At 42.5% G+C, this 26,150-nt stretch overlaps 1 protein-coding gene and 1 long non-coding RNA gene across 2 annotated transcripts; one reads left to right on the forward strand and one right to left on the reverse strand.

Moving 5' to 3' along the window:
• Nucleotides 1-4,901: 4,901 nt before the first annotated feature.
• On the reverse strand, nucleotides 4,902-22,876 carry GNS (glucosamine (N-acetyl)-6-sulfatase; the record flags this gene model as incomplete). The annotated part of the gene is made up of 14 exons (XM_082493418.1): nucleotides 4,902-5,102; nucleotides 5,937-6,097; nucleotides 7,943-8,053; nucleotides 8,765-8,872; nucleotides 10,110-10,211; nucleotides 10,595-10,698; nucleotides 11,237-11,355; nucleotides 12,761-12,843; nucleotides 16,479-16,646; nucleotides 19,038-19,136; nucleotides 19,542-19,607; nucleotides 21,161-21,367; nucleotides 22,033-22,092; nucleotides 22,736-22,876. 14 exons carry the CDS (start codon nucleotides 22,874-22,876, stop codon nucleotides 5,027-5,029), a joined length of 1,605 nt encoding a protein of 534 aa, XP_082349544.1. The 3' UTR covers nucleotides 4,902-5,026.
• On the forward strand, nucleotides 4,919-11,677 carry LOC309679958. The gene is made up of 3 exons (XR_014269861.1): nucleotides 4,919-4,989; nucleotides 10,336-10,383; nucleotides 11,591-11,677. It is a non-coding gene; the product is annotated as an uncharacterized lncRNA (long non-coding RNA).
• Nucleotides 22,877-26,150: the final 3,274 nt, after the last annotated feature.

The raw sequence follows: 26,150 nt of genomic DNA on the forward strand, positions 1-26,150 counted from the left end.
AAGAAACTTTTACAGAAAACACGAGGATTTTGCTATAGGAAGCAAACCCTGTAAAGTCATTCTTGCCAAGCAAGAGTCATGGAGCTGGTTATGATTAACCATGCTACTTTTGTTTTAGGAACCATGCTGCCCTTGACCTAGAACTTGCACAGGAAAAACACTAAAGTGGGTGATTTAGTGGTGTTCCATCAAGTCCATCTTACTCCTGTTTTTAGCAAACAGGTGGCTTTTGGCAGCTGGAATAAGTTCAAACAACTTCCACACCTTCTTGACCAAGCAGGCACTGGCTGTACTTTAAGATTAGTGAGCAATTACTGAACTGCCAGCTTTAGACACAGTCCAGTGGATATTATCAAAAGATTAAGTGACAGCTGAATCTTACTAGAGCAACATCTGGAAAGCAATACATTAGCATTGCCATTTGGTTCTAGTCATGGAATTTCTGCCCCACCCCTTGAATGAAGTATTAACATTGTGTATTTCTTTTTCGATAACAGGTGACTCCTTTATCATTCTACAGCATTTTTCTTCACAAACATGGCTTGTTCTTAGAAATCAATGACAAAGGAGACATTGTGGCGAGCTTCCATGACCCTGACGGTAGTGTCACGTGGGCCGTCAGTGACGTCTTTGAGCATGATGGGAAGGTGTATCTAGGTAATACAGAGCTGCCTTTTCTTGTAGTGCTACAGTAAACTTTATAGATTTCATAGGCTGGAGCATCAAAAGAAAGATAGCAGCATTGTTTCAAGCAGCTGTTAAATATTTTTCTCTACTTAATAGAAGACTGCTACATCACTGAAGGAGAAATGAAACTGATACCACATGGTTAAGCAGAAATGAAAATACAATGCAGAAATACTTGTTTTATAAGCTTGTGAAAGCCTCAGACTTAAATAGGTTAAAGGTACCAAATCACCTTGCTCTATAGTTCAGAAAATAGTTGTGTGTATCTTTTTAAACAGTTGCACAGAATCATCCAAGGAATTCAGCTCTGTAACAGGGACTGAGGTGAGTAAGTAGCACGTAACTCACTGTTGCTCACAGTTCCCATTTTGGAAAAAGCCTTTTGTAGGATTTTATTCTTCATCTTTCCAAAGGCAAAACATACTGCTTTTAATTATGAACAGCAGTTTCTCCATTGTCTCTTTTGTTAAAGTTTTCCATCTATTCAACTACATCAGTTTCCAAGGAAGTAAGAACAAGTACAGCTTGCATTTTAATTTGTACTCTCACGTCCGTGTTTCTTCATGGTGCAAAGCAGTCACATGTACAGGGTCTAGCAAGACAACACAAGGTTCCCTGTGACCATATAAAAGTTCAGTAGTGGCCATTGTTAAGTAGCAGGGCAGTATGCAGAGAACAGACTTATAAATTAGGAATTCGGTCTGTAGAAGTGTGACATAGCTTGATCCTCTGTGGAAAGGTTTAATTGAAGATCAGTAACAGAAAGACAGGAAGTTTGATAGGCAGTTTATTTTTTCTTTCCCCAAAAGTGCAGCAGTGAACAGGGTCCTCTGGAAGGGCACTTTCTAAACAAATGTTCAAAACAGCAGAAGTATGCTCACATACAGAGAGAGAGGAATACAAATAAAATTCATTTTAATTGAATCACAATAAGTGACAGCTGTTTCATTATGATCAAATATTGTATTTAGCTTGTAGAATCAGTCTTAAATTTAACTTGATTGAAAAGGTATTATACCTGCTTTGGGTGTGTGCTTGCATATGTGTGTCCCTGTTACAGCTTTATTCCTCAAAACGAAGCAGCCCAATTTACTGAGCCTATGCTGGGTAAACGTGTACTAGCTGTATTCACTTACACTGAAGTGATGATACTGTTTTTTTTGTTTAGGATAATGTAATAAAGTTATTAACTACATTTCTCCCTGTATAGTATCTACTTTACCAGATCAGATCATTAAAATTCACAGCTCTGCTTTTGATAATAATGATTTAAAAAAAAAAATAAATTAAAAAAAAAATAATCAAATTTTACCTAAACCCAGCTTTGTACCGGTAAGGCCCTTTCATTTAAAATTCTACACTGGTAAGGCCCTTTCATTTAACACAAATGCCTTCAGTAACAAGGTACAGATACAGCCATGGTCAGATAGCATATGAAATTGAATATCCAGGAAGACTTTGTAGTTTTCAAATCACTTAGTTGGGAATTGATCTGGATAGGAATCAAAGTTCCTTCATAGTGTTTCTCTAATCATCAAGAATAACAATTAACACTGTTCATTCAAGGGTGTAAAAATACCCAGAAGTAACTGCTTCATGGAAATAGACACCAGACAAGTGACAGACTCCTCTAAAAGCAATGGAAGGCAGGCAGCTGTTGGTTCCTGTTCTTCCTTAAACTACATGCTTTTGCTGAACAGTTCTTAAGTCTTTATCAAAAGTGGGAGCGAAGCAGATATTTTCCTGAACTGCTATTCTGATCAAGTAAGGACTGACTAATTTCATTCTGAATTTCAATTTAATACAACATTTACTACCTACGACAGATTTCAGGTATAGTGTGGTTCTCTGACGTGCTTTACACGTATGTGCAGATATAAAAAGTGTTAATTTGGGTAAAATATCTGGTTACACATACTGAATAATCTGTATCAACTTTCATATTAGTTATTAGGCAAAAAGTAAATAATTCAAAAGAAAGTTTCCTTGTTATGGCTTAAGATCACTTTAAGAAAAGATAGTGTTAGAATTACACATCTGTACCCATAACAAAGTTGGTTGTGGTGTTTTTTTTTTTTCTATTAAGGAGCAACATAACACACATTACTTGCATTGAAACTTAACTCAAGTAGAAACTTGACATAGGACCTAGACTTGATATAACTGTTGAGGGTTTAATGTGCAGCAATCAATGTATTTCATGCTAGCCTCCACACAGCTACAAAAATAAAGTTTAAACAAAGAACAAATCTAAGTTTCTAGAATTATCTGAGCAAAACACTACTTTAGGTTTAGCTCAGTGTGCAAGAAAATGCTTGAGAGCCTGAAAACAACTTTGGTTTTGTTTTTAAAGACAAAACAGAGTCTGAAGGATATTGATGGGCAATACTAAGGCTTGAGAAACATAAAACAGGCTAAAGCTACAGTTGTAGTGGAGGAAAAAAAGTCCTGAGTTTTTGGAAGCATGTACGTAGTCTGAATATCCAAAAACCTCTACATTTATACAGATGCTCCAGCTGAAAAGTTACCTTTCAAGTGATTTTTTTTTTTTCTCCAAATATTTGGTCACTCTAGAGATTTGAAACTATGAGTTAGATTTGAGACAAAAGCTCTATAGAATCTAACCTGTAGACCACCACAGAAGTTTGCAAGTCCAGGCTACATGAATGAAACTTCTGTGCTTCAGAATTAAAAGCCAAGGAAGTTCAACTTATTTTAGCATTGCTTGTATCCAGTTTGTGGGATTGTGCCACCCTGGCATGCACCTTCACAGTTTTGAAAGAGCTGTACTTTGTTGCCTACTTAATGATTACTTAGTAGATAGTTTTACATGACAGAAGTTGAAACCATCATGCTCTCTATTTGGGTAAAAGATCTGAAATAACTAACTGAAAACTAAATAGTTGTGCCACAGTCTGTTTGACAAGGGAATGATTATCTTGCCCGATAAGAGAGCTGATTTGCCCACAAACTACATGAACTTGTCTTGCAAAAGATACACAATTCAGTGTTTCTAGAGGGCGTTTTGCCAGTGAATCTATACAGAAGATACATGCTAACGCAAGTTTGGGTGTTTTTCAAGATTTAGAAAGATACTCAAGTTTGGGTGCAAGCAATAGCTGCATTTCAGATAAGTCTAATCAGAAGGTTGAAAAGACAACATCGCCCTTCCAAAGGGAAACCAAGTGATAGTGTACTGCAGTCAGACATCTGACGTCAGTCCTTTGGTGTGAAGGCCACTTACTGCAGGTTCTGTGTAGTTATGTCTCAACCAAAAAGCAACACTCTATGAAGCACTTAAACTGCCTCAAATAGCCCTCCTAGCCTAACTTCTAGTGAGCAATGATTTATTTATTTTTAGCTAGTTTGATCTCATAATAATTTACGTTCAAGAATCTAATCAACATGAGATGTTAGACAATTCAAGACATTTGGAGGTTAGAGACAGATCAACTTGACTGTGGTACCCAGGGTTGGGGTTTTTTTGTGGATTTTTTTTTTAGTATTACTGCTCTTCATGTATTAAAACAAGCTTAAGAGTTAGCTCAAAACACAGGCACGCTTATTTGAATACTTGTTAGTCTCAACACTCTTTTGTTTAACTCACTTATATTAAACCCTAAGAGTTTTTTCAGTAGTACATATTAACCCATTCCAGCATTTCCAACTAGAAGGAGGTTGAAATTACATTCTTGTTTGCAATCTACCAAACCTGTCCTGCAAAATTAATTGGTCTCATTTGAAGTGGTCTCATTGAAAGAGAACATTTAACATACGGATTTTAATTCTGCACATGACACTTGCTAGTCAGATCCTACAGTTTTGACTAGTGCCTTTCTATGCTATTTTGGGCTAGTTTGCTGTTGTCATTAACAGCTTTGAGCTCGATACAGGAAACCTATAATTAAAAATAACTTTTAAGAAAGTCTATGACGCTGAATATGGGTGAGCATTACTGTGCAATAGCACCTGCCTACCTAACCCAACTCAAATACATATTTATTGATTTTTAGAACAAAATAAACTGTTCAGATTCATAGGCATAGGTTCACCTCTGTGCCTGTGATATGAAAAGGTACTTAAAAGACAAAGGTGGTAATCAACTATCTGAGCAAGACAGATTAGCTGTGTCTAATGATTTAGAGTTACAGTTCAGCTGTAAAATATACATATTGCACAAGGCAACCAGCTAAAGACAAGGGTTTTTCTTCCAAACAGGGTTTGAATAGCCCATTAAAAGTCTTCCAGCTGCGATCAGCGAGAGTTACAGAGACAGACCTGCTGCAGTCACTGGAGAAACTGGTCAGTGGGAGCTGAATGCAGGAGGCTCTTCAGTGCCTTACAAGGACTGTACAGAAAACCTCCGAGCCCGAACACCATGATTGCTGAACATGAGCCGTGGGTCAAACCTGTACCTATAGAGAGGAACAGTCTGTGTGAGCTACAGCTAGCCCAGTGACCAACACTTCTAGAAATAGCTTATTTCTAGAACAGTTCTGGTACAAGGCTATGTGAATAGTTGCTTTCTTAACAGTGCGCAGTAGAAACAGTCTCTCCAAATATTACAACAGATTAATTATAATGACACACAACTAAGGAGTTGATAGTCTCCAAAGAAATAAATACTAACTACAACATATCAACAGCATATTGGCACGTATAACATTAAGCATTCAAGAGATGCATTCTAACAGCTCTGCTGCATCAAATTACAAGCTTACAGTGCTTAAAAAAACCTTTGGTCCAAGTGATTACCAAATGAATTTTGAGGTAAGAAGTGCTATTTACTTACAACAGCTGACTAATACATACAGCTTAGGTCTCAAGGGAGACATGTTTTGCTAACAGCAACGCCAGGAACAATCAGAGCAAGTATTTGGGAAATTCCTGCCTACAGAAACCTGCAGAGCTTTTCCTTATTTGCAGCCAAACCTGAGGTCACTTGTCTCTTGTCAGCACAGCTGTAAGCTTCAGCTATTCTAAGTCAACAGTGGCCAACAAGATTAAAGTAGTAGTATTAATACCATCAAGTTATATTTGGTAGGTTAAACTAAAATAGAGATTAAACAATAAAAAAAGAGAAGCATGAAGAAAGCATCTCTATTAAACAACAGTACGTATGTCAGTAATGTTATATTCCATCATAAATATCCTCTATAAAAGCTTAATTTTAAAAATATATAGTTATATTTAAAAGTATTTATGGTTATATTTAAAGTATTATTATAATGAATTGAATTGGCATTTACCCGGGATCAAAGACACCTGGTGTACGGCAAGTTGCTCCTGAACAGGACTGCAGCATCATTAATCGATAGTTCATCTTTTCTAGAATTTCTTGATCAATTGTTTTAGCAATGTTATTGATCTGGTGTGGATCTGCAGTCAAGTTATACACTTCCACAAACACCTGTAGAAGAAAGTTCCTGCACTGTATTAAGTCCTAAATGCTAATTAACATTTAATCATATTATTTGGGAAGAACACTATGGCAGCATATAGTCTCAAATGTAATTTTCAACTACACTGCAGCATCCCCACACATAAGCTATATTTAGCCATGCAGCTCAGTGGTCAAAGACAGGCTAGTGTGTAGGTAAGGCTAAAGTTTTGTGATAGTATTCTATTGTTAGAAAAGTTTTTACTTCCACCTAAAGTACTACCTGCTACACTGCAGATTTTTTTCTAACACCCAAATGGAACCTGTCTTAGTGCTGTAAAACCAGAGCAAGAGGCTGTGGCTAAGCAGACTGTCTTTTCATTAATGGATCTCAAAATACACAATTTCATGACCATCACATCACCATTATGTGCTTATCAGGTACTTCCAGCTGTCAGACAGGTGTCTTGGCTACATGTATAAAATACACTGAATACAAGTGTGCTACAACCCTAATACAAGGAAGCTTTTTTGTGTGCTTTGAGAAGGTTTGTCTGGAGGATTTCAGGGCAGATTTGTTTTTTGGTACGTTAGATCTCTGAAGCATTCTGTGGGACAAATTCCAGTCAAACATATCTCAAGAATTCAGCTGAGGTTTTGTCTGTGCTAGAGTAGGAGGCCTGACTGCAGATGATGTTGATTAGAACTGGCTGCATTGTGTCTAACTTAGATAAAGATGCATCTGGACAGACTTCGGTTGCAAGCTTTCTTGTAAGGTTCACTGCAAGGTTTTAAAAGCCACATTGCTGCATCTTCCCAATATTGTTAGTCTTAATTTAGCTGACCCAGGTAAGCTGAGTGACCTAAAAATGCCACAGACATACCTTCTTACTGGAAATAAAGTTACATGAAGTATATTATCAGACCAACTTTGGAGTCCACTTTTATGAAGAAAGCTGCACCACTCATTTAACTTCATCATAAATTGTCAGAAAGTGGAAAAATGAAGGGCAGGGTCAGCTAATTGGGATCTTTGTCTCCTATATGGTCTTTCTTGCTATCTTAATGCAAAAAAACATCTTGTGGAATTTACTCCCCGGGTTTTAGTTGTTCATTGCAGACTACCAGAAAGTGTTGTATGGCGTGAACTGGGGATACCTGCTATTTATACATTTATTGCACATGTGCTGACAATGCAGTTTATTAGATTTGTGACCCGGTTGCCTCAAACCCAACACTCCCTCTGGAGCAACTGTGTGCTAACAGGCACAAGTAAAGATCCATCCTGTAACACACCAAGTTTTCTGTCTGCAGCGGGTGCTCCACTAGTGAGATCTGAACAGTTTCTGTCCTTTATACCCAACCAACTGACGATACAGTTAGAGACCTTTCTCACAGTTGTCACTTAAATACTTGTTTTGTTAGGCAGGCAAGTGAGCGATAAAAGAGAAATAACCAGTCTGGGATTTCAGTTCTTCCCACGGAAAAGAGCTGCAGCTGAACATAAGAACAGCAGAGGCACAGTGTAACAGAAAACATTTGTTGTACAGAAGACACTGCCACATGGAATTAGGGTAGGACAGAGAACTGAACCCAGCCCCAGCAGGCTGTCAGTGACACCAAGAAGGCATAGTTTAGGCTATTGTCCCTTCCTCATTCCCCTCCCGCCCCTCTTTTTTTTTTTCTTCCCAGAACCCTACCAGAGTTTTGGTCAAACATTCTCACCAGTAGATAAATATTTCACTGTTTATCCTGCAAGCAATGCTAATCTGCTTTTAGGAGTACTTTATGGAAACCTTGAGAGTAGATAAGAATGCAGACAGTCGCTTGCACAGTTGAAAACAGTTGACATCTGCTAGTCAGACAGAGACTTACCTCCCGGTCATCAAATTCACAGTACTGCAGATCCCAGGAAGCTGACAGTGTCCTTACACAAGCGTATGTGTTGTTATAGGAATCTTCACAGACACAGTCTGGGAAGCAGTGCTGTGAAGTGAGCAGCGAACAAAAACTTCAGAGCAGGGAAAAAAAAAAAAAAAAAAAAAAAAAAAAAAAAAAGAACTAGCAATCCTTTTCCTAGAGTCTACACCAGCTCAAGCCAACTGCAGTTAACTGATGAACACCAGGATCTTTGTCTAACACATGCAAGTCTCCACTGGGGATTTTAAGCAAAAATTCAGCTTTTCTAAATTTGAGAAAGTTTTGTTATTAAACTCATCATAATTCAATGCATTTATTGGAGAAGCAAATGTAAATACACTGAAGAGAACAGCACAAAACACACTACTAAAGACAACATCAATGGGATGCTTTACTTAAAGCAAACCTTCTTTGATTCAGGAAGTAGCTAGTGACTTAATAATAGATACAGATAAGAATTGTGTGACGAGGTCACTGGAAGTTTAGAAAGAACACGATGTTGCTGCCATCCGCTTTGCCAAGCCCACACCTCCAGCCCTGAGGCCCTACAGATTCCCACTGAGAAGGTGACTGTGTTCTGTATGGTCATATTGACACATCAGTTCCGCATGGCTGGATGTCCCCCTCTGATTCTTAAATGCTGCACTGGACCTACAGAGCTAGCTCCTACTTACCAAGACACTGGGAGCTTACTTATAGAACCAGGTTAGCCCACACAGCAAAGACGTTTAATTCAGCAGCTATTTTCTAACATGTAACAGATCTTGTCTTGGTTACCGTGACTCCAGGTCCTAGGCCAGGACAGGTAGGATCACTGCCGTTGTATCCTTCTCCTTGGTACTCCACCAAGAAGTCTGATCTCCACGTCACATTTTTGTCTCCTCTCTAGGACAAGAGGTTAACTTGACTTAGTATCCACTGCACTGTGAAACAGAAGAAATCCTCCATACCTGGTATAACACTAATGCTGCTCACTGCTTACACGGCAGTTGGAGTTGTGGTCCCTAGTTTGAGTCAGTCTTAAAATAATATTTAGCCTTAGGTTAGAATGTCTTGTGTAACTGAAAGACAAGGATCCAACTCCAAAAATGTAAGCGTACCTTCTTGTAAGGGTTTAAAGTGCTATCTTCAATTTATAAAGAATCGTGCAGTAATACCCAAGAGAAGCCACACAGCCAGATAATACTATATTACAGACAAGATCCCTGTAACGAGGCTGTTTCACTTTGGTTTATATCAGACTATTGCAACAGATGGAAAAAAAGATACCCTTGGCGTAAGAAAAGATAAACAGCTTTAAGAAGCAACTAAGTTTTAAGCTGCGCTATTTGCAGCTGCATTTTAAAAGACAGAGGGAGAGGGAAGTTTAAAGTTAATATATAGTACCATCACAGGCATATACAGAAAAACAATGAGTTTCACAGTTTTGATTCCATTCAGTTTAAACTAGATGCCTTTTACCTGCTTCTGTCGAAAGAACAGCTTAAGATTTAGATACAAGGTTTTAAAAGCAAAGCACTGTTTTAAATCTGGATGATCTCCTACGTTTCCAGGTAAGCTGCCTTCAATTTATAGACTAAATTTAATTAAAACTAAAAGGATCAGCTGCAAGCAGCTTTATTTAAATAGGCTTCTGCTCACTTATTGCAAAGGTCATATTTACTTTTCAAAACACCACATGCATTTTTCCAGAATTTAGGGGGAAACAGTAGTTCTACTGAAAACTGAGGCAAACGAAAGATTTAAATAAGAGCAGACTGCTTTTCTCCTACACCTATACTGAGAAATCCTAAGGAAAAGGGGAGGGAAGATGCAAGGTGGAAACAATACACAGCCCTCAAAACAGGAATTATTACAAATGGCAGTGTTAGCCTAAGGATGACAGAGCTTTCTATTACAAAATGACCACTAAGTTGTAGGGCTTATAAAAATACATTGGCATTTAAACAAGATACCTACTTATCTACTTTTCTTCACTAAGCTATGAACATCCCATGTGAAAATGACATGAAGGGAAGAATCTGGGTTATGAGTCGACCTAGTCTATCAAAGGAAATCATATTCACAGTGAAGAATAACCCCTGCAAGAATTACCAGTTACTATCCCTGTATGTCTACTTACCAACAGTGGCAATAGTGACATCCCATCCATCTGGGTCTTATTCAAGTCATACCCCGCAATATCCAGAATAGTGGGACCCAAATCAATATTTGCAACAAGCATCTGCAGGGTGAGGAAAACTTACTTCAGAAGACCAGAACCTAACAGATGTAATAATGAGACTTCTGTATTTTAAGCACTTGTAATTTTAAGCACCCCTAAACACTACTTAATTTCATCTTTATAGGTTGAAGGACCCTGTAACATTTGAAAGCAATGGCAGGGTCTTTGGAAGGTGAGCTTCACACTTTGTTTATTTTTGTGGCCTGCAATTACATAAATTTACTGATTCAAGCAAAAACACACAGCTTTTTAGAATGTCTTTGCACTTTCTACCACTCCAGATATTTGATTGAGATATATGCAGGACAAATTATTACCTAAAGTTGATAACTGTGACACAATATTAAAAGTAAATCCATACCCTGATTTCACTTCTTTCTTACCTTGTTTGTCTGATTTGGCTTTATCCCTGGTCCTCGAACTAGCAATGGAACTTTGATATCAAACTCATACAGCTGCCGTTTGTCTATTGGCAAAGAAAACTGGCCTAGACAATAGAAAATGGAAAGAGTTAAATGGCTTCTTGTTTTACATTTTAAGAGTCTTGTGTTACATAATTTCCAGCAACCAATTTTTTTAAGAAGTCAGAAGAGGTTCTTAACCTGAACTACATTAATAAAGCGGAGGATAGGAACAAAGAACTTCAAAGTGTAAGCCGTATCTTACAAAGTCTAACAGCTTCGCTACTGCATTTTCAGTTGTACAACATGATATAGACAGGTCTTTGACAGATTTTTACTGGTTAGCTCTTTCATGACAACTCTTCCTCTACAGAACAGAGATCCTTCCTCCATTTCTGTTCTAATTTTACGTATACTGGGATACAGCGGTAGGCATTAATGCTAAAAACCACAACCAAACAAAAAATAAAACACCCCACACTGCAACTCCAGATTGGTTTGTAACTCAGATCAGTACTTCTCATGTCTACAGTTTTCCACAGTGTTTCTGGAGTGGTCATGAGGGTGAAATGTTATGCAATTCCTGGATCTTCTACAACTGTTCATAAGCACTGAAAATTTTACCAGTGTGGTAGCCATTGTCTGATGTGTAAAAGATGTACGTGTTGTCTAATTCTCCGTTCAGTTCCAGTTTCTTCACTAGTTTCTCTATCAGGTCATCTACTGACAGCAGAGTTTGCCACCTACACAGGAACAAAGTAATTCATATTACAGCATGAAAAATTTAGAATAATTCTGACTGCAGGTAGGGCATTTGTATTCTGCTTCAAGTCAACAGTGTATGTACTGCAAGTGAATTATTTTGCTTGCAAATTCTGAAAACAAACTTCATAGATTACTACACTGTACTTTTTTAGGCTGCAATTTCAGATAGAAAAAGACTGTTTGTCTTCAGTTCTTGTTGATTTTATTCTGTAGTGTCTGAGAAAGACGCCAAAATGCCGATTACTTCTTATCTGGAGACAGTCAAGACCAACTTTGAAGCAACGCGGTGGGAAAGAGTCAGACTTATCTCCTGCAAGGTCACTTGTTATTAAATCTTTATATGTAGTTTTTAATGTTAAAAATCAATACTGCCATGAATTTAATTGTCTATATGGGATCCTTTCTGCTTGAAAACTACATCAGCTATTTTGTATTACTTATGTAATATCAGGGTCCATTATTCCAGGGTGTCTAAAGTCTTGAACAGCTACAAGTTATTCTTTCCTTTGTCTCAACAGCAAACCCTGTGACAAGTGACTACTTCTGATAAATCAATAACAAGCCTCCAGACTAGTATTACGCTGAACTAACTAGAGTTATTAATTTCTTAGATCCTGTTGTCTCCAGGCTTCATTTAAGATTTTGTTGCATAATTTTACCTTCATGTTTTATAAAGCAAGAGCCTGAAAAAACCTTGGTTTTCCATCTCTAAAGTGACAAACAAATGCCTGATAACCACTCAAAATGGAGTTTAACACTTAAAGTTAAGCTTGTGTTTGTTTCAGAGCTTTTAAAGAAAATACACCTACAGTGTAAAGAAATACCCGTCTTATCTACTAAAAAGAGGGAACAAGTTGTATCTTCACATTACTCCCCACATCCCCTTTCATAAAAGGGAATCAAACACCTGCCTTGTAAAAAGGCAGCTATGTACAGGTATTTACATGTATTCCCATGTAAAAAGACCACAGACTGAGAGCCAAGGTTAATAAATCCGATTAGCTGGCAGATAAATCAATCACATTTGATGTACATCATGTAAGTATCTGGAATTCAAGTGAAGTAGAAGGTAAGGCCATTTTTTATGAAAACCTGTTGTGCACAAAAAGAGAAGCAGTAGACACACTGAACGTGATTAGTCTTTTTTATGATAAATGATGGCAGCATTTGGGAGCAAAATATTTCTGAAGTCAATGACAAGTTTCTTTCAAAAAAGTAAACAGAAAGTCAGGTCTGCTAAGACAGATGCCAGAGAACTACTACAGGTAATTTGACATCTATTGTCAGACTTATTACAACCCTTTAAAAAAATACCTTTTCTTTTTTTAAAAAGCAATAAAAGTTCTGAGTAGAAATCTTAAGCAACAAAAAAAAAATTCTCACCGCTTTCTATAAGCATCATCAAGAAACTGTATTGAAGAGTTCGTCATTGGAGTCTTTGCTTGTCGAATTAACCAGTGCTTGTTCTAAAGAAAAATAAAAAAAGACAAAAAGATTAGCGTCGGAGAGAAGTACCAGGTTTTAAAACTTTCTTAGGCCAATTACAACGGAAATGTTGTTCAGGGTAAAACATCCACATGACTGCTGTGAAAGGGACAGGCAATGCTGTCAGACTGACCTGACTCCAATTTTCCCTCTTGGTTCATGTAAAAATCTAAGTTACAAGAGTAGAATGTATTACAGCTCCATTATGCTAAGCCCTTGGTGAGAAGAAAATAGCTGTGGATCTTTTCAAAGCGGTTCAGGGAAATTTGTGAAAGGAGCTAGGGAAGGTTCTCCCAGAGATAAAACAGTCTGATAGCCTGAGACAGGTCTGATGAAAAAAATCTGAAGGATTGAGCGGCATTGTAAGATTGGACTCGGTTCTCAAAGTAAGGTCCTTTTTGGGACTAAGATTGGTAAGCATCCTAGCATAGGTAGAGAGGTGGGGAGAAACTCCTGCATCAAAAGCAATTAGGACTACCTAATTTATGGACAGGTGAGGACAAAGATCTGTGATAGTGTCACTACCAGATTCTTGGTAGCCTGTGAACTCAGGGCTGGAGACTACTGAGGGGTACAAAAACATTACCATTTTATCTGTATTTTTTGACTCCAGAACAAGAGCACTACTGTAGCAGAAGCCTTATTGATTCTTCCAGCCGCATCAACGACTCTCAGAAACAGCCCCTCCCCTTCTCCCCTCACCCATTCCCCCACAGTAACGGAGATGATCTAACTCATATGAAAAGTGATACTCCCACATCCTGAAGCACCAGTCTGAACTGGGTCAGCTGCTGTACACATACATGGGAAGGTCTGTTGTGACCAACCTGAAGGTTAGTATTAGTGGGAAGCAGAATAAAGGAGAAAGTTATGTCAATGCAGCTTTACACTTTTTCATTTAGTAGGTCAGAGATGACCCTCTCATCACCCTCAGCTTGAGCCTGTATTTAGTTGGTCACTCCTCTCGGTAGAGCCTCTCGTTACGCAATTTCCCTCCTGTCACAAGCAAGTGACTCTGAACAGGCTCAGGCTTTAGGAACTCACAATGAAGTGACTCATCTTCTGCAATTACTCAGTTCTCCTGTTTTCAGTACTTGCCGACTGAAGGAAATATTTTTGGCATGGAGACTTGTCCAGTTTTTTTTAATTCAGTTGTATTGAGATCTCTCTTTTATAGTAGTTGTAAAACAATTCTCTGAAGAGATGCTAAGTCTGTCTCAGCAAGAAAACACAGCATAATCAAGACCAAACACCTAGGACTTGTGTGTAGGTTGAGAGATGAAAAAAATAAGGAAAAACATCACAAATACCATCCCCAGCTCAGCAGAAGTTCTTCAGAGAACAAAGGAGCTGGCAATATCACCTGTGCATCAGCCACCTTTCACAATAAGTGGGCTTAAGAGAGGCACAACTATCTCAGATGGATAAGTCACCTAGTGCAGTACAATCTTCCTCTTTTCTGGAGTATTTTGTTCTTCCGACCTTTCAAAAACTTCACGCAGCACCTAAATGCCTTTGTGGATTTCAATAAACTTCACACTGACTCAGAGCCCTCAAATCTGCTTCCGTGTCAGTCCCTGTCAAGTCTCTTTCACCGGTTACATACAAAGCTGTCCACCAACCCTCCTGCCTCCCTGTGTCGCATTCTCAAAGAAATTTTAGGAGATCTTGAGACAGCATACCATATCTTGCCAACTGAACACATCTGAACACAGCTGTGCTCCAAACATGCAGGAAACAACGCATGCAAGAGAAATACCCAACACTGATCTTAATCAGCTTGTCTCTCAGAACAGCTTAGATAAAACACTAATCTGGGCTATCAATAGTCCTGCTTGGGAAACCAGACAGCTACCCATCATTTGATATAGTTCACAGCTGAGGATCCTAAGCAGAAGTTAAAGTGCACATCACTAGCCAGACTCTGACAACAGCTTAACTCCTATTTTTCATGCAGACATACTGCCTAGATGGCTCCTTGTAGTACCCCCGGCCCACATACTGTATGAGGAAGCTAGGCAACATTAATTTAGGAATCAAGACTATACAATGCAAGACTGTCTAGCAAGCATTACAACATCGATGACTTGAGGGTCTGAGCCTACATACATGTTTATTGCTATTGCAGGAATTGTACTTGCCCTAGAAAACAGTGAAGCTCAAAGAGTTAGGCTTCAAGATCACAACACCGCCAATTACAGAAATGCACACTCTTAATGATCTTCGCTATATTGTGTCTAAGAAGGGTAATGCTAGTCTGTTGCTATTGTGAAATCTAGTAAGAGCGCTGTATCCACAGACATTAACTACCAAACATTAAGTAAGTCTGTTATTTTGCTTTGTATTATATAGGCATATGCAGAGCTTTTGCTCTTGCCCCACATAAGGGAACTCCCACACTATTTTTTGGCTAGCTGCTGACTTTGCTCGTCAAGTTATTTCTGGCTCACTATTTTAAAAGCATTCAGTTATTACAGAGATGGAGTCTAAGACAAAGTTAGGGATCCTTTTACGGAGAAAAAAGAAGTCTGATTCCCACTCCCTAGTTCGATAATTAACAGGTTGGACTAAAGTATTTGTTACTGCTTGCAATCCTTTTCTCCCCTTTCATTCATGTTTTTATATCATGCTGATAAGCACACGGTCATTTTGCAAACTACAAACCCCTGCTAAAAACAAGTTTCACCCTGTAGTACAAGAGTCACAGTGCTCTTAGAAGAGGTATCACTGTGCTGCTCCAGACAGGCATTTAGACAATGGTATCTTGAAGTGAATCAGTTGAACGCTGAACATTAGCTGGTTTGGCCTAAACCACGACATCTACATTTTAAACTAATTGAATCAAAACAACAAAACCTCTGTAAGTTAAATATCTCACCAGATTAGCTGTTTGTGACTTTCACTTTCACTTATTGGCAGAGTAAGTAGTAGCGGATTAGTCTGAGCTAGACCATATTTGGCCAAGTTTACTGGCAGCGGAAGGCACTGCCCTACCACAAGGATGTCTGCAAGTTTGTAACATTAGTCTCAGCAATTCTGGTTACAGGTTACTTCAACAAATATAAGGCAAGTTTTTGAAGTCCTTAGTGACCCCAGGCCCTGTGGTTCATGATTTCACTAAGTCCTCTGGTTAGCCCGATACGCTCGTCATGTAGGGGCAGCTTTGCCGTAAGCTCAAGTAATTGACCACCCACCCACTTGAGCAGATGTGAGCAGGAAGACAGAGCTCACCTCATTCTTCCCGTAAGCCTTTGTGCAGCACATTACTTATGTGTTCTCCTGAACATACCGAGAGCAATGAAAAGAACATTTTAAGAGCTTCAGAACAGTCTGGAAATTGGACAGGGAATTAACTTTTTTGCATTTATCAATCGTAATTGCATTGTATTTTTGCCACTACAATTTTTTTAATTTACAAGATATTAGTATGCAAATATCTCAAAGTCACAATAAATATATCTTACCTTGAAAAGCTGATTAACATAACTAAATAACCAGTAGTCATGGTGTTAGCCTATTCTTCTTGCTGTTTAAACCTAACATGCAAGTCAGGGTCATTGCCTACTGCTCTCAAAAATCTAGAATAACCTATGCAGATTCTTGCTAGTTATCTTACCTTTCCATGAATATTAAAATTGCTATTTCTTGGTGCACTGACATTCTGAAAGCTCTTTGTATACTGTGGAGCAGCAGTCCAAGGGGAGTGTGGTGCTGGGGTTGAGATCATCATAAAGAAAGGTTCGAAATTAGATTTATACTCCAAGAAGTCCAATGACATGTTGGCCTGTGAACAGTTTTGTTAGAGAAGAAATGTCACACCTCCAAAGAAAAACAGCAAGTATTTGAAAAATCCAAACTAGACATAACTTCTTTAGAGCTCAGTAGTGCTGGGAACGTTTAAACTCTCAGAAACTTATTGCTTGCTCATCTACAAATGTCCAGAAGAGCAGCTCTGGATAAATAGCAGCTCAGTGATACAAAAATCCCAAGTATTCATGTTAAACAAATCATTTGTCCCACATCTCTGAACAGCTTTCTACATCAGACCTTTGCATTATTGAGATCTGGAAAGCTCATCAAAAGTTTGTGCTTATTCCAAGTATCAACAAAATCCACCTAAACTCTGCTTTCATCAAGTAAAATTGGAGCTTTCTCTAACACAATCTGAGTCTTTCTGAGGCTCTCAGATGCCATCTCCTGCCTGACAGATCACAGCTTCGCAGTTTCAAACGTCTTCAGAAATAGCAATAGTTCTGAAAAAGTTTTTCAGCCTCACTGTTTGTAGCGTAGGCTCATTCTGTAACAAGCTCCTCGTTTCTAAGCGGTGTCACGTTTTTGCTGGTGAAGCTGGAAGCTCTAATGAAGGAGAGTGCCAGACTCCACTCACTCACACCACTTCACTGACTTTCATTTTCGTTTCAAGTAGCAAGTTAGAAGCGATTGTGAGTTCCATTTTGGCTTTCCCTTGGTTAGCTTTTGAAATTAAAGCTTCCTAGGTATTACTTGCAGAGGAGTTCTTCACTATTCAAATCTTGCAACATTTTCCTTTACTGTCTGATTAGTATATCCCATTTTGAATATAATTTTTTTTCTCTAGAAGAAACAATACACAAGGAATTCCCTCCTCTTCCTTCCTCCTAACTTGTACATCTAAGCAGGTAGGGCTGGATACCAGTTATATGACAATAGCATTAAGGGAGAATAAGAACAGTGTGAAGTTTAGAAACCAGTATGACATAGGTAAATTCACTTAGATTTTGTTAGGAGCTTAAACTGCTACATGTCAGGACTGCAGCAGACAGATTCAGGTATTCAGATTCTTAAAATACCAGACTTAAGTACCCAGATGTCCTTAGGACAAAAAACCTTGTGCATCACATCAAGGGACATAGGAACTTTGCATAAACAACTTACTCCTGTGCACTGCCCATGGAGTGAATGAAACACTAGCTCTCAAATGCTGAATACATATTTGTTAACTACAGGCAGAAGGTAGAATGCAACATACTGAAAATCATAATATACTGCTGTATCAATGAGTACCACACGACAACTAAGAGGTTTATGCATCAATGACCTGTTGGTCAAAATGCTTACAAGCTGCTGAAGGATCAAAAAAGACCAGTACAATGCCAGTAATAGGATAGTCTCACTTCTGGCTTATCAATTCCAATCTAGCTTTAGACAGTGTAAATCTAAATTTAATCAGACAGCTGTTCAGTACCCTAAGAAACATCAACCAGTTCTGTTCCTAGTAGGCGGCTGTCGATGTTCAAGAACCCACTGGAATGAAACTCATTAGGGTCTCAATGGAAAACTAGAAATTGACTGCATGAGGGGACTTCTTGGAGACAAATTTTCCGCGAGTGCTGCATGTGAGCTCCCAGCACTATCTCTCGTACACTGTAACAGCATGTCAAATAGAGACTTCAGCTTGGAGGGCAGGGGGAACAATTCCTCCCCCCCAAAAAAACCCCTCCAAGTTAATATTACTTGCTAAACAGGGCCTCAAGAGAGCTAAAGTAACTCTTCCAACTTTCCTTTTAGTATTTATCTTTGTTACCTCTCTTTACATTAAGAGCATAAAAACACTGAAGACACCCCTTATCAGCTACATTTTGGCACAGTCCATACATTGCCTTACACAGTACGACGGATCGATTAGCCTTTGATATGTCCAAGTTATCAGTTTGACTAGTTAAAAGATTACAAGATCACATCATCATATCTAACAAACAAAACATGGTGTGAAGTTATTTTTACACGCTTAACTTCCCACTGAAATCTTGGCCCAGCTAATCTGTTACCCAAGTTGTGTATTGTAATGAAATATATCCTTCTATGAAGTAATTTAAGACATTGCCTGCATGCATCATGTTCCTCATGCACCACAGCACTCAGTATTAACCTCTCAGTGAGGCTACTGGCTAGCAAATGGGCAGCTGGAATCCCTTTCCTCTCCACAGCTCATGCACACAAACTTTTCATTTCTAAATATTCCCAGAATCTTGTTCTGCTGATTAATGCCCACCCACCATCACGACAGCACAATCATGTATTTATGAACTAATACAGCCTAACAAATTATCATCCCCACCCCTCCCCAAGCCCCCAGCATGAGGCATTATCTGGTCATAAGCGGTTTCTATAACACAGGTGTTGCAAAATTTCTTACCAGTACATCTGTCAGATAATCTACACTGTAGTTCTCACCATGCCTTCGTGCTTTGCCATTTACTGAAAGAGTATAGTTGTAGTACTTTGAATTTTTCTCCTGTGAAAAAGAAAAGTTGCGTGCATATTTATGCAAAGTAACATGGACATTGATTACTTGCAATAATCAAAATGAGCTGGCAACACGCATTTTCTAGGTTCTAAGCATTTGTCACAAGGACACCACAAGAATTCTCAGAACTAGTCTCCAACAACACAACTCATCTTAGTGCTATCTCACATTGCTTCGGCTTTACAAATAGGGGTTTTTCCCCAGGCACCTTAGGAAGAGTAGCTTTTGTGAAAGCCAAGGATCTGACATGCAATAGAGGAAAAAAGGGAAGAAAATTTGCATTAAGTTTTTAGATACTATTTGCCTGCTCTTTCACGACCAGCAAAGTTAGGACACGAGTTGAACTACAAAGCAACTGAAATTAAGTATTTTTAAAAAAGAACAGTGACATACCAAAGCATACCAAAAACTCCATCCAGGAGGGACATGACCTACTCCCCCTGCATCCTCTGCTCCGTACTGAAAAAAAGACAGACCGTGACTCACAGTTTCAATTATGATGAATAAAAGCTAGAAATTATGTTTCATATTCATGTGCTTTATTCAACACTAGTCAGAAACCTCATTAAGCCAAATTCAGTTTCAGAATGGAAAAAAAACAACTTATATGCATATAAAAACATGTACAGCTTGTTGAAAAGACCAGGGTTAAATAACTAGAAAGACAGTGACTGAAAGCTTGGCGTTCACCAATAAAATTTAAATTTTATTCTCTGTTCTACTCTGCACATGAAAATATGCAGAGATCCTGGAGAACATACGGTACTTCATCAGGTAATGAGACGTGATCAAAACACGCAAGTGACAAGACACCCTTAAGCTTTGTGATAACAGTTCACAAGATACTGAAGAAAACTTCATATAGACCAACAGCTTCCATCATCCTCCCCAAACAGGGGGTATGAACTTCCCAGCAATGCTAGCCTCTTGTCACCTTGCTGCCAAATAATCCGCAACAACTAGCCTTTAAGCCAGCAAAAAAAGGGGAAGTAGCTGCTGAATCAGTGCCAAACTCAAAACAGAGGGTGCCTCAGAGCAACACAACGGGTTTTCTCAGGGCTGCCCTCTCCCATCTACGTGGCTTGCCCAACTGTGGCGACAGGAGACTATGCTGAGTCAAGGGATGCTCGGATGAAGCCAGAAAAGTTTCCCTTCCCCTCCCTGCTCAATAACACCAGCAGAAACAAGTTTGTAGCTGGCTACGAAAATTCGCGTTCCATTATTCTATTATACTCCCATTTTCCACCAAGAGATACAAGGAAAATAATGCTGTTAAGAACGCTGTAACTCATCTAGCTCCAAACAGTTCCATCACACAAGAGGAACACCTGATCTTAGAGATTTCAGTGCTGAATTTTCCAGCTTACCATAAACTCCTACAAACCACTGCTTAGTTAAAAACAAAAACAAAAAAAAACCAAAAGCACACATGTACAAGTGATTTGATAATAAAAGGTTGAGTAACCTCTGTGAAGAGCTCTGATAATTTCTGTTCTCCCAATGAATTTGCCTCAGTGGACGTTTAATACTTAAAATACCATATTTACTGTTATAAAGAAAATAGTCCTCTGATTCAAGGGGATATATCAGTCAGGAATACTGAGACTAACTGATTTTTTTCTTTAACATTATTCTAACATTGTGCTTGGTATGGCACTGGCTTGATGGTGTTCTTCAATATCACATTTCCCTCAGTCATTAAAATAATCATCTCTAAAAATTAGCACATCTGAACATACTAAAAAAGTCTTTGGATTCCATCATCCTTTCAAAACTAACTTTTAAAAACATCCAGGCACCTACAGAGCCTGATTTTAACCAAGTTAAGTTAAAGACTTGAACTTTGCATCGTATTTATCACAAAGAGAACTGTTTTATCCAAGTAACACCATTTTAAACATTTTGGGGACCCACTATCAGCTACAAATGTAAAAATCACTGAATGTTCTAGAAAGGTGGACAAATGCAAATAAATTGCATCTCAGTAAAAACAAAAAATAAGCACAAAATACCTCATTCAAATACTTTCCAGCAAAGAACGTTTGATAACCACACATAGTTTTGAGCAGCGCTGGGAAGGTGTATGGTTCTTGAATCTTCTGCCATAACTTGCTGCTACAGTTTCCTTCGAGGGTGTTATTGACAACATGATGATTATGTGGGTATTTTCCTGTTAAAATGCTAGCTCGACTGGGACAGCAAAGCGCACTGGGAACGTACTGGAAAGACCAAATAAAGAGATACAAGGCTGACAATGTAAAACATTTTTCCCTCAAAATCTAGTTTTGAAATATCAGGCAATTAAGAAGTTCACTAACATTGAAGCATACTTTTTTCTGGAAATACAGAATTACAGCCCAAGTATTTTCACTAGTGAAAAGCTGCACATGAATCTGGTTTTAGGTTTCTGCAGCACACGGCCTTCAACCTTCCCAGCCCCCACAGATTAGATGCAGTTCTTACACAGTAGCAACTGGCCATTAAAATACTGGTTGTTAGTTCATTCACTCCAATGAACATACAACAGAATATGAGAAAAGTGAGTTTTCAGCATGCACAAAGCTGAAAGTTTTAAGTAGCTTCTTCAAATGCTTCTCAGTTTTTAGTAAAAACATTCAGATTACTCAATTTTACTCTACATCTTAAGGAAGTCAGCACAAGTACTTTTAGGAAGCGAAACTCTCCCTCTCAGATTCTGAATGTGACCTAGAGCTATATTCATTCTGAGACCTAAAAGTAGTTAGGGACTGAACTTAAAAAAACCATACACGTATGTACAGACTTCATAAAACTCTTACCAGTTCTGAGATTTTAGATTATTTCAGACACAAACTACACAAACGCACATACCTCAGAAGTTCAGAGAGTTAATGTAAACACTTACTGCATTTAGGAAGGTTATTCCCATCTGCGCAATGAGAGCATTGGTCTTCTTTAGGGGGGTCTGGAAGAAAGATACCAAACCAAAATCAGCTAAAAACGCAAGGGCGCTAGGTAAAGCGGCGGAGTTGCAGCAGGCACATGACTTGCTGAAAGAAGGCCCACCACCACAGCTTTTAGGCATTGCCCAGGCAAGCCATGCGCATTGCCTTTTCGCTGGGGCCTCGCACGACCGCAGCAGTTACACAAGTCAGCCCGAGACAGCTGAAGTACAGGGAGATTTCGGGGACCACCTGCAGCTGCAGAGCCTGCGCTCAGGAAACCCCAGCCTGGACCCCCTTGAGCCTCTGTGGCTTCCCAGGGACGCCTCGCTCGCCCAGGCAAGCCCACCATGATGCTCCCTTCAGCGGCCCCGGGGCACCACGCTACCCCCGGGGGCAACTCGGCCTGAGGCCGCGGAGAGCCGCCCTGTCCCCGGCTGCGGGCTGGGCCCTGGCTGCCCCGCTTGTCACCTCCTCCGCGGCCGGAGCGACTCTTGCTTCACGGCGGGTGCTCTCCGCCCTCTCCCGGTCCCCCCAGCCCGGAGCCGGGCTATGCATGTTCGGCGGGTGGCGAGCAGCACCTCGGCGAGGGCGCGGCCTCCCGCAACGCTCCCCACCGGCCCGCACGCCCAACGCGCGGGGAAACCAGGGCAGCCGCGGGGTTACCATGCCGCCCAGGCAGACGTCCTGGTCGTCGGTGAGGATGAGCACCACGTTGGGCCTCCGCGCCTGCCGGGTTGCCCCCGCCGGGCTCAGCACCAGCAGGGCGGCCAGCGCCAGGCCCCGGGCCACCGCGGCGAGGGACATGGCGCTGCGGCGGGGACGCACAGGCGGGCGGAGGGAGGGACGGAGGGAACCGGTGCCGCTGGACCCCGCGGCGCGACCACAGCAGAGCCCTGAGGAGCAGCGCGCGGGCCCGCCCCGCCCCCGGCATATGACCCGGGAGAGCAGCGGAGGAGGGGGGGGGGGGGGCGGTGTCACGTGGCCGGGGCGGCCGCCGCGACGGCGAGAGGCCCCGCCCCCTTCATCGTGGTCCCGCCCACTGCCCGCGGCCCCGGCGAAGCCGCTGCCATGGGGCGGGGCGGGGGGCGGTCTCTTGGGGTGGGCCCCGCCCCCCTGGCGGTTCCCCTCATCGTACCCCGTCGCTGCCGGTACGGTTTGCTCCGAGACGGTTTGTTTGGTTTTTTTTAAGATATGAAATACCGAATTCCTGACGGTAATTAGCCGAGGCTGCCGAGCTGGCCCCAGCGGACCGGCATCCTACTCCTGGCCTGCTCGCCGTGCTGTCTCCTTCACCCGTTCCAGGCAGTCAGCTCCCGGCTTGAGGGAAAATGTTTTATCCATGTGGAGGAAACCCAGAAGGCGGGAACAGGCGGGGAGCGCGGGCCGGGGGGGGTGGGTGGCAGGGGGGGCGCGGGGCACTCCATACAGCCGCGACAAGGCCCGGCTGGACGGGGCTTTGAGCAACCTGGTCTGGTGGGGGGTGTCCCAGCCCCTGGCAGCGGGGTTGGAACCAGATGATCTTTAAGGTCCCTTCCAACCTAAACCATTCTACGATTCCGTGATGACCGCAGCCCAGGAGCTAGAGCCAGATCAGTGGCCGTGGCTGGTGGGGCTCAGTGGCCGTGGTCGGTCAGGCTCAGTGGCTGTGGCCAGTCTGGCTCAGTGGCTGTGGTTGGTTGGGCTCGTTGGCCACGGCCGGTGGGGCTCTATGGCCATCGTCAGTCAGGCTCAGTGGCCATGGACAGTGGGGCTCAGTGGCTGTGGCTTCTGGGGCTTAATGGCTGTGGCTGGTTGTCGTGGTTTAGGCCAAATCCACCACTGGGGACCCGAGGGAGCCCAGACGGGACCGACAGATGCTCCCCTCTACCCCTCTACAAAGAGAGAGGCAGAGGAGGAAAAAGAGACTTACGAGTTTAGAAGAAACTAAACTACTTTAATGAAATATTAATAATAAAATAAAAAGAAATAATGAAAAATATATACAAAACCATATCAAGCTCCCGAGATGACAATCACGTCACCGGCTGGCACTGGGGCAGTCCCAGGCTGGACTCAGTGACGGACGGGAACTGGATTCCAGATCTGGAGTCAGGATTGGGATCACAGGCAGACAAACAGAGTCCTCCTCAGACGTCGGCCATTGAAGGAAGAGCCCCTGACTCTTTGATCCCTCAGCTTTTATACTGAGCATGAGGCAGATGGGATGGAATACCCTGTTGGTCAGTTTTGGGTCACCTGTCCTGTCCGCTCCTCCCTCCAGGTGGGACCCCACTATGCTTTTCTGCTTCCGACCCTCCAACGTGGCAAATAACAAAGTTGGTTGGCCTTGGGGGTTATGGCAATAAGTATAAGCAAGAGCCTCTCTGCATCCCATGCCTGGGCATCAGCTATAAACATTGGTCTTATCACTCTGAGAGAGTGAACATTTTCTGCACAATATGCAGTTAATTTCAGTAGTTAGAAGAGGCCCAGGTAAGAAGCGAAGTTACTGAACAAAATTGGTTCTGTTTTACCTCAAACCAGGACACTGGTTGAGCTCAGTGGCCACAGCCAGTGGGGCTCAGTAGCCATGGCCAGTGGGCTCAGTGGCCACGGCCGGTGGGTACGCAGGGTTGTCCTGCCACAGGCCAGCGGTGCGCCAAGGCAGGTCTGGGTGAGCAGACTGCTGCAGCTGGTGGTGGCCTTAGCACAGTGCACAGGTTCTGGGCTGTAGCCGCATCACATAGTAGCCACACAGGTCCCCCTGGGGTGCCCAGCTCCAGTGGCCACACAAGCCCTGTCATCATCTCTGGGTTTTGCATTATTTTAGGGTGACTTCACAGCAGCGTTAATTACAGTCTTGCGGTGACATCACTGAAGTTATGCCCTGCGTTTCCTCCCGCCCTCATCTCGGCATTCCTCTCTGAGGAGGCGCAGGCCGTTAACCACACCGCCGCTCCGGGCCGGCCCGCGCACCGGCGAGGGAGCTGGAGCGGGACAGACGGCAGCACGGGGGTGACCTTTGGGGCAGCCGCACCGCGCTGGGGACCGGCCTCGGGGCTGACCGCCGTGAGGCGAGGCCAGCCCCGCCCATGCCATGCCAGCCCAGCCCAGGCCGCCCCCCCCCGCCCCTCAGCAGGTGCAACGCCCCCCCCCCCCCCGCTCCGTCCCCGCCCGCCGACGGCCTCTACCACGCCGCGCGGTGCGTGGGGAGGGAGCCGAGCGGGGCGCGGTACTCCTTGCCTGTGCGGGAGCGTCCCGCCCGCTTGGGCTCTCCCGCCACCTTCCCCCCCCCCCTGCCCCGTGTCTCGCTGTGGAACGGGCCGAGCCCGGAACTCGGCGCGGCGCTGCCGGGCGGCCCTGGAAGATGGAGGCGGGGGAGGCCGGGCCGGGCGGCAGGGCGGGCAGCAGCGCTGACAGCTTGGCTGAGGAGGAAGAGGAGGACGAAGACGAGGAAGGTCTCGGCAGCGGCCGGTCCAGCCGCACCTCGTCGCTGGTGAGCGGGCTGCTCACCGAGCTCTACAGCGCCGCCGAGGCGGCCGCCCCCTCGGGCAGCGTCCGCTCCCGCGTCCTCCGGGAGCTGGAGCAGCGGCCGAGCCAGGTCAAGTACCTGCGGCTGAAAGGTACAGCCCGCCCCGCCCCGCCCTGCACTGCCCTGCTCTGCTCTGTTCTGCCCGCTGCCCCACCTGGGGCGGGAGCTGCCCCTGTCGCCTCGCTTTCCCCCTCTGTGCCTGCGAGGGAGTCCTGCTGAAGGGTTGTGCTCCCCTCTCTGCTGCCTCCGTGCCTGTGTGTGCGTGTATGTGTGTATATATCCCCCCTTCATTTGTTAGAGCAGCCTTTATGGATGGCCGTCTCGCCCAGAAGCTTGCCGCGCACAGTTAGCTGGAGGTGTTCAAGGCCAGGCTGGGTGGGGCTTTGAGCAACCAGGTCTAGTGGGAGGTGTCCCTGCCCATGGCAGGGGGGTTGGAACTCGGTGATCTTCAAGGTCCCTTCCAACCTAAACTATTCCATGATCTCCTTCAAACCAGGGCCTCATCGGCTGTTCCCTCCCTCCTTCGTTTTAGCTGCCGTAGGAGCAAAAACGGGGTCAGCTGCTGCT

This window comes from Vanellus vanellus (assembly GCF_965231255.1).
Source record: "Vanellus vanellus genome assembly, chromosome: 1".
Classification (NCBI taxonomy): domain Eukaryota; kingdom Metazoa; phylum Chordata; class Aves; order Charadriiformes; family Charadriidae; genus Vanellus; species Vanellus vanellus.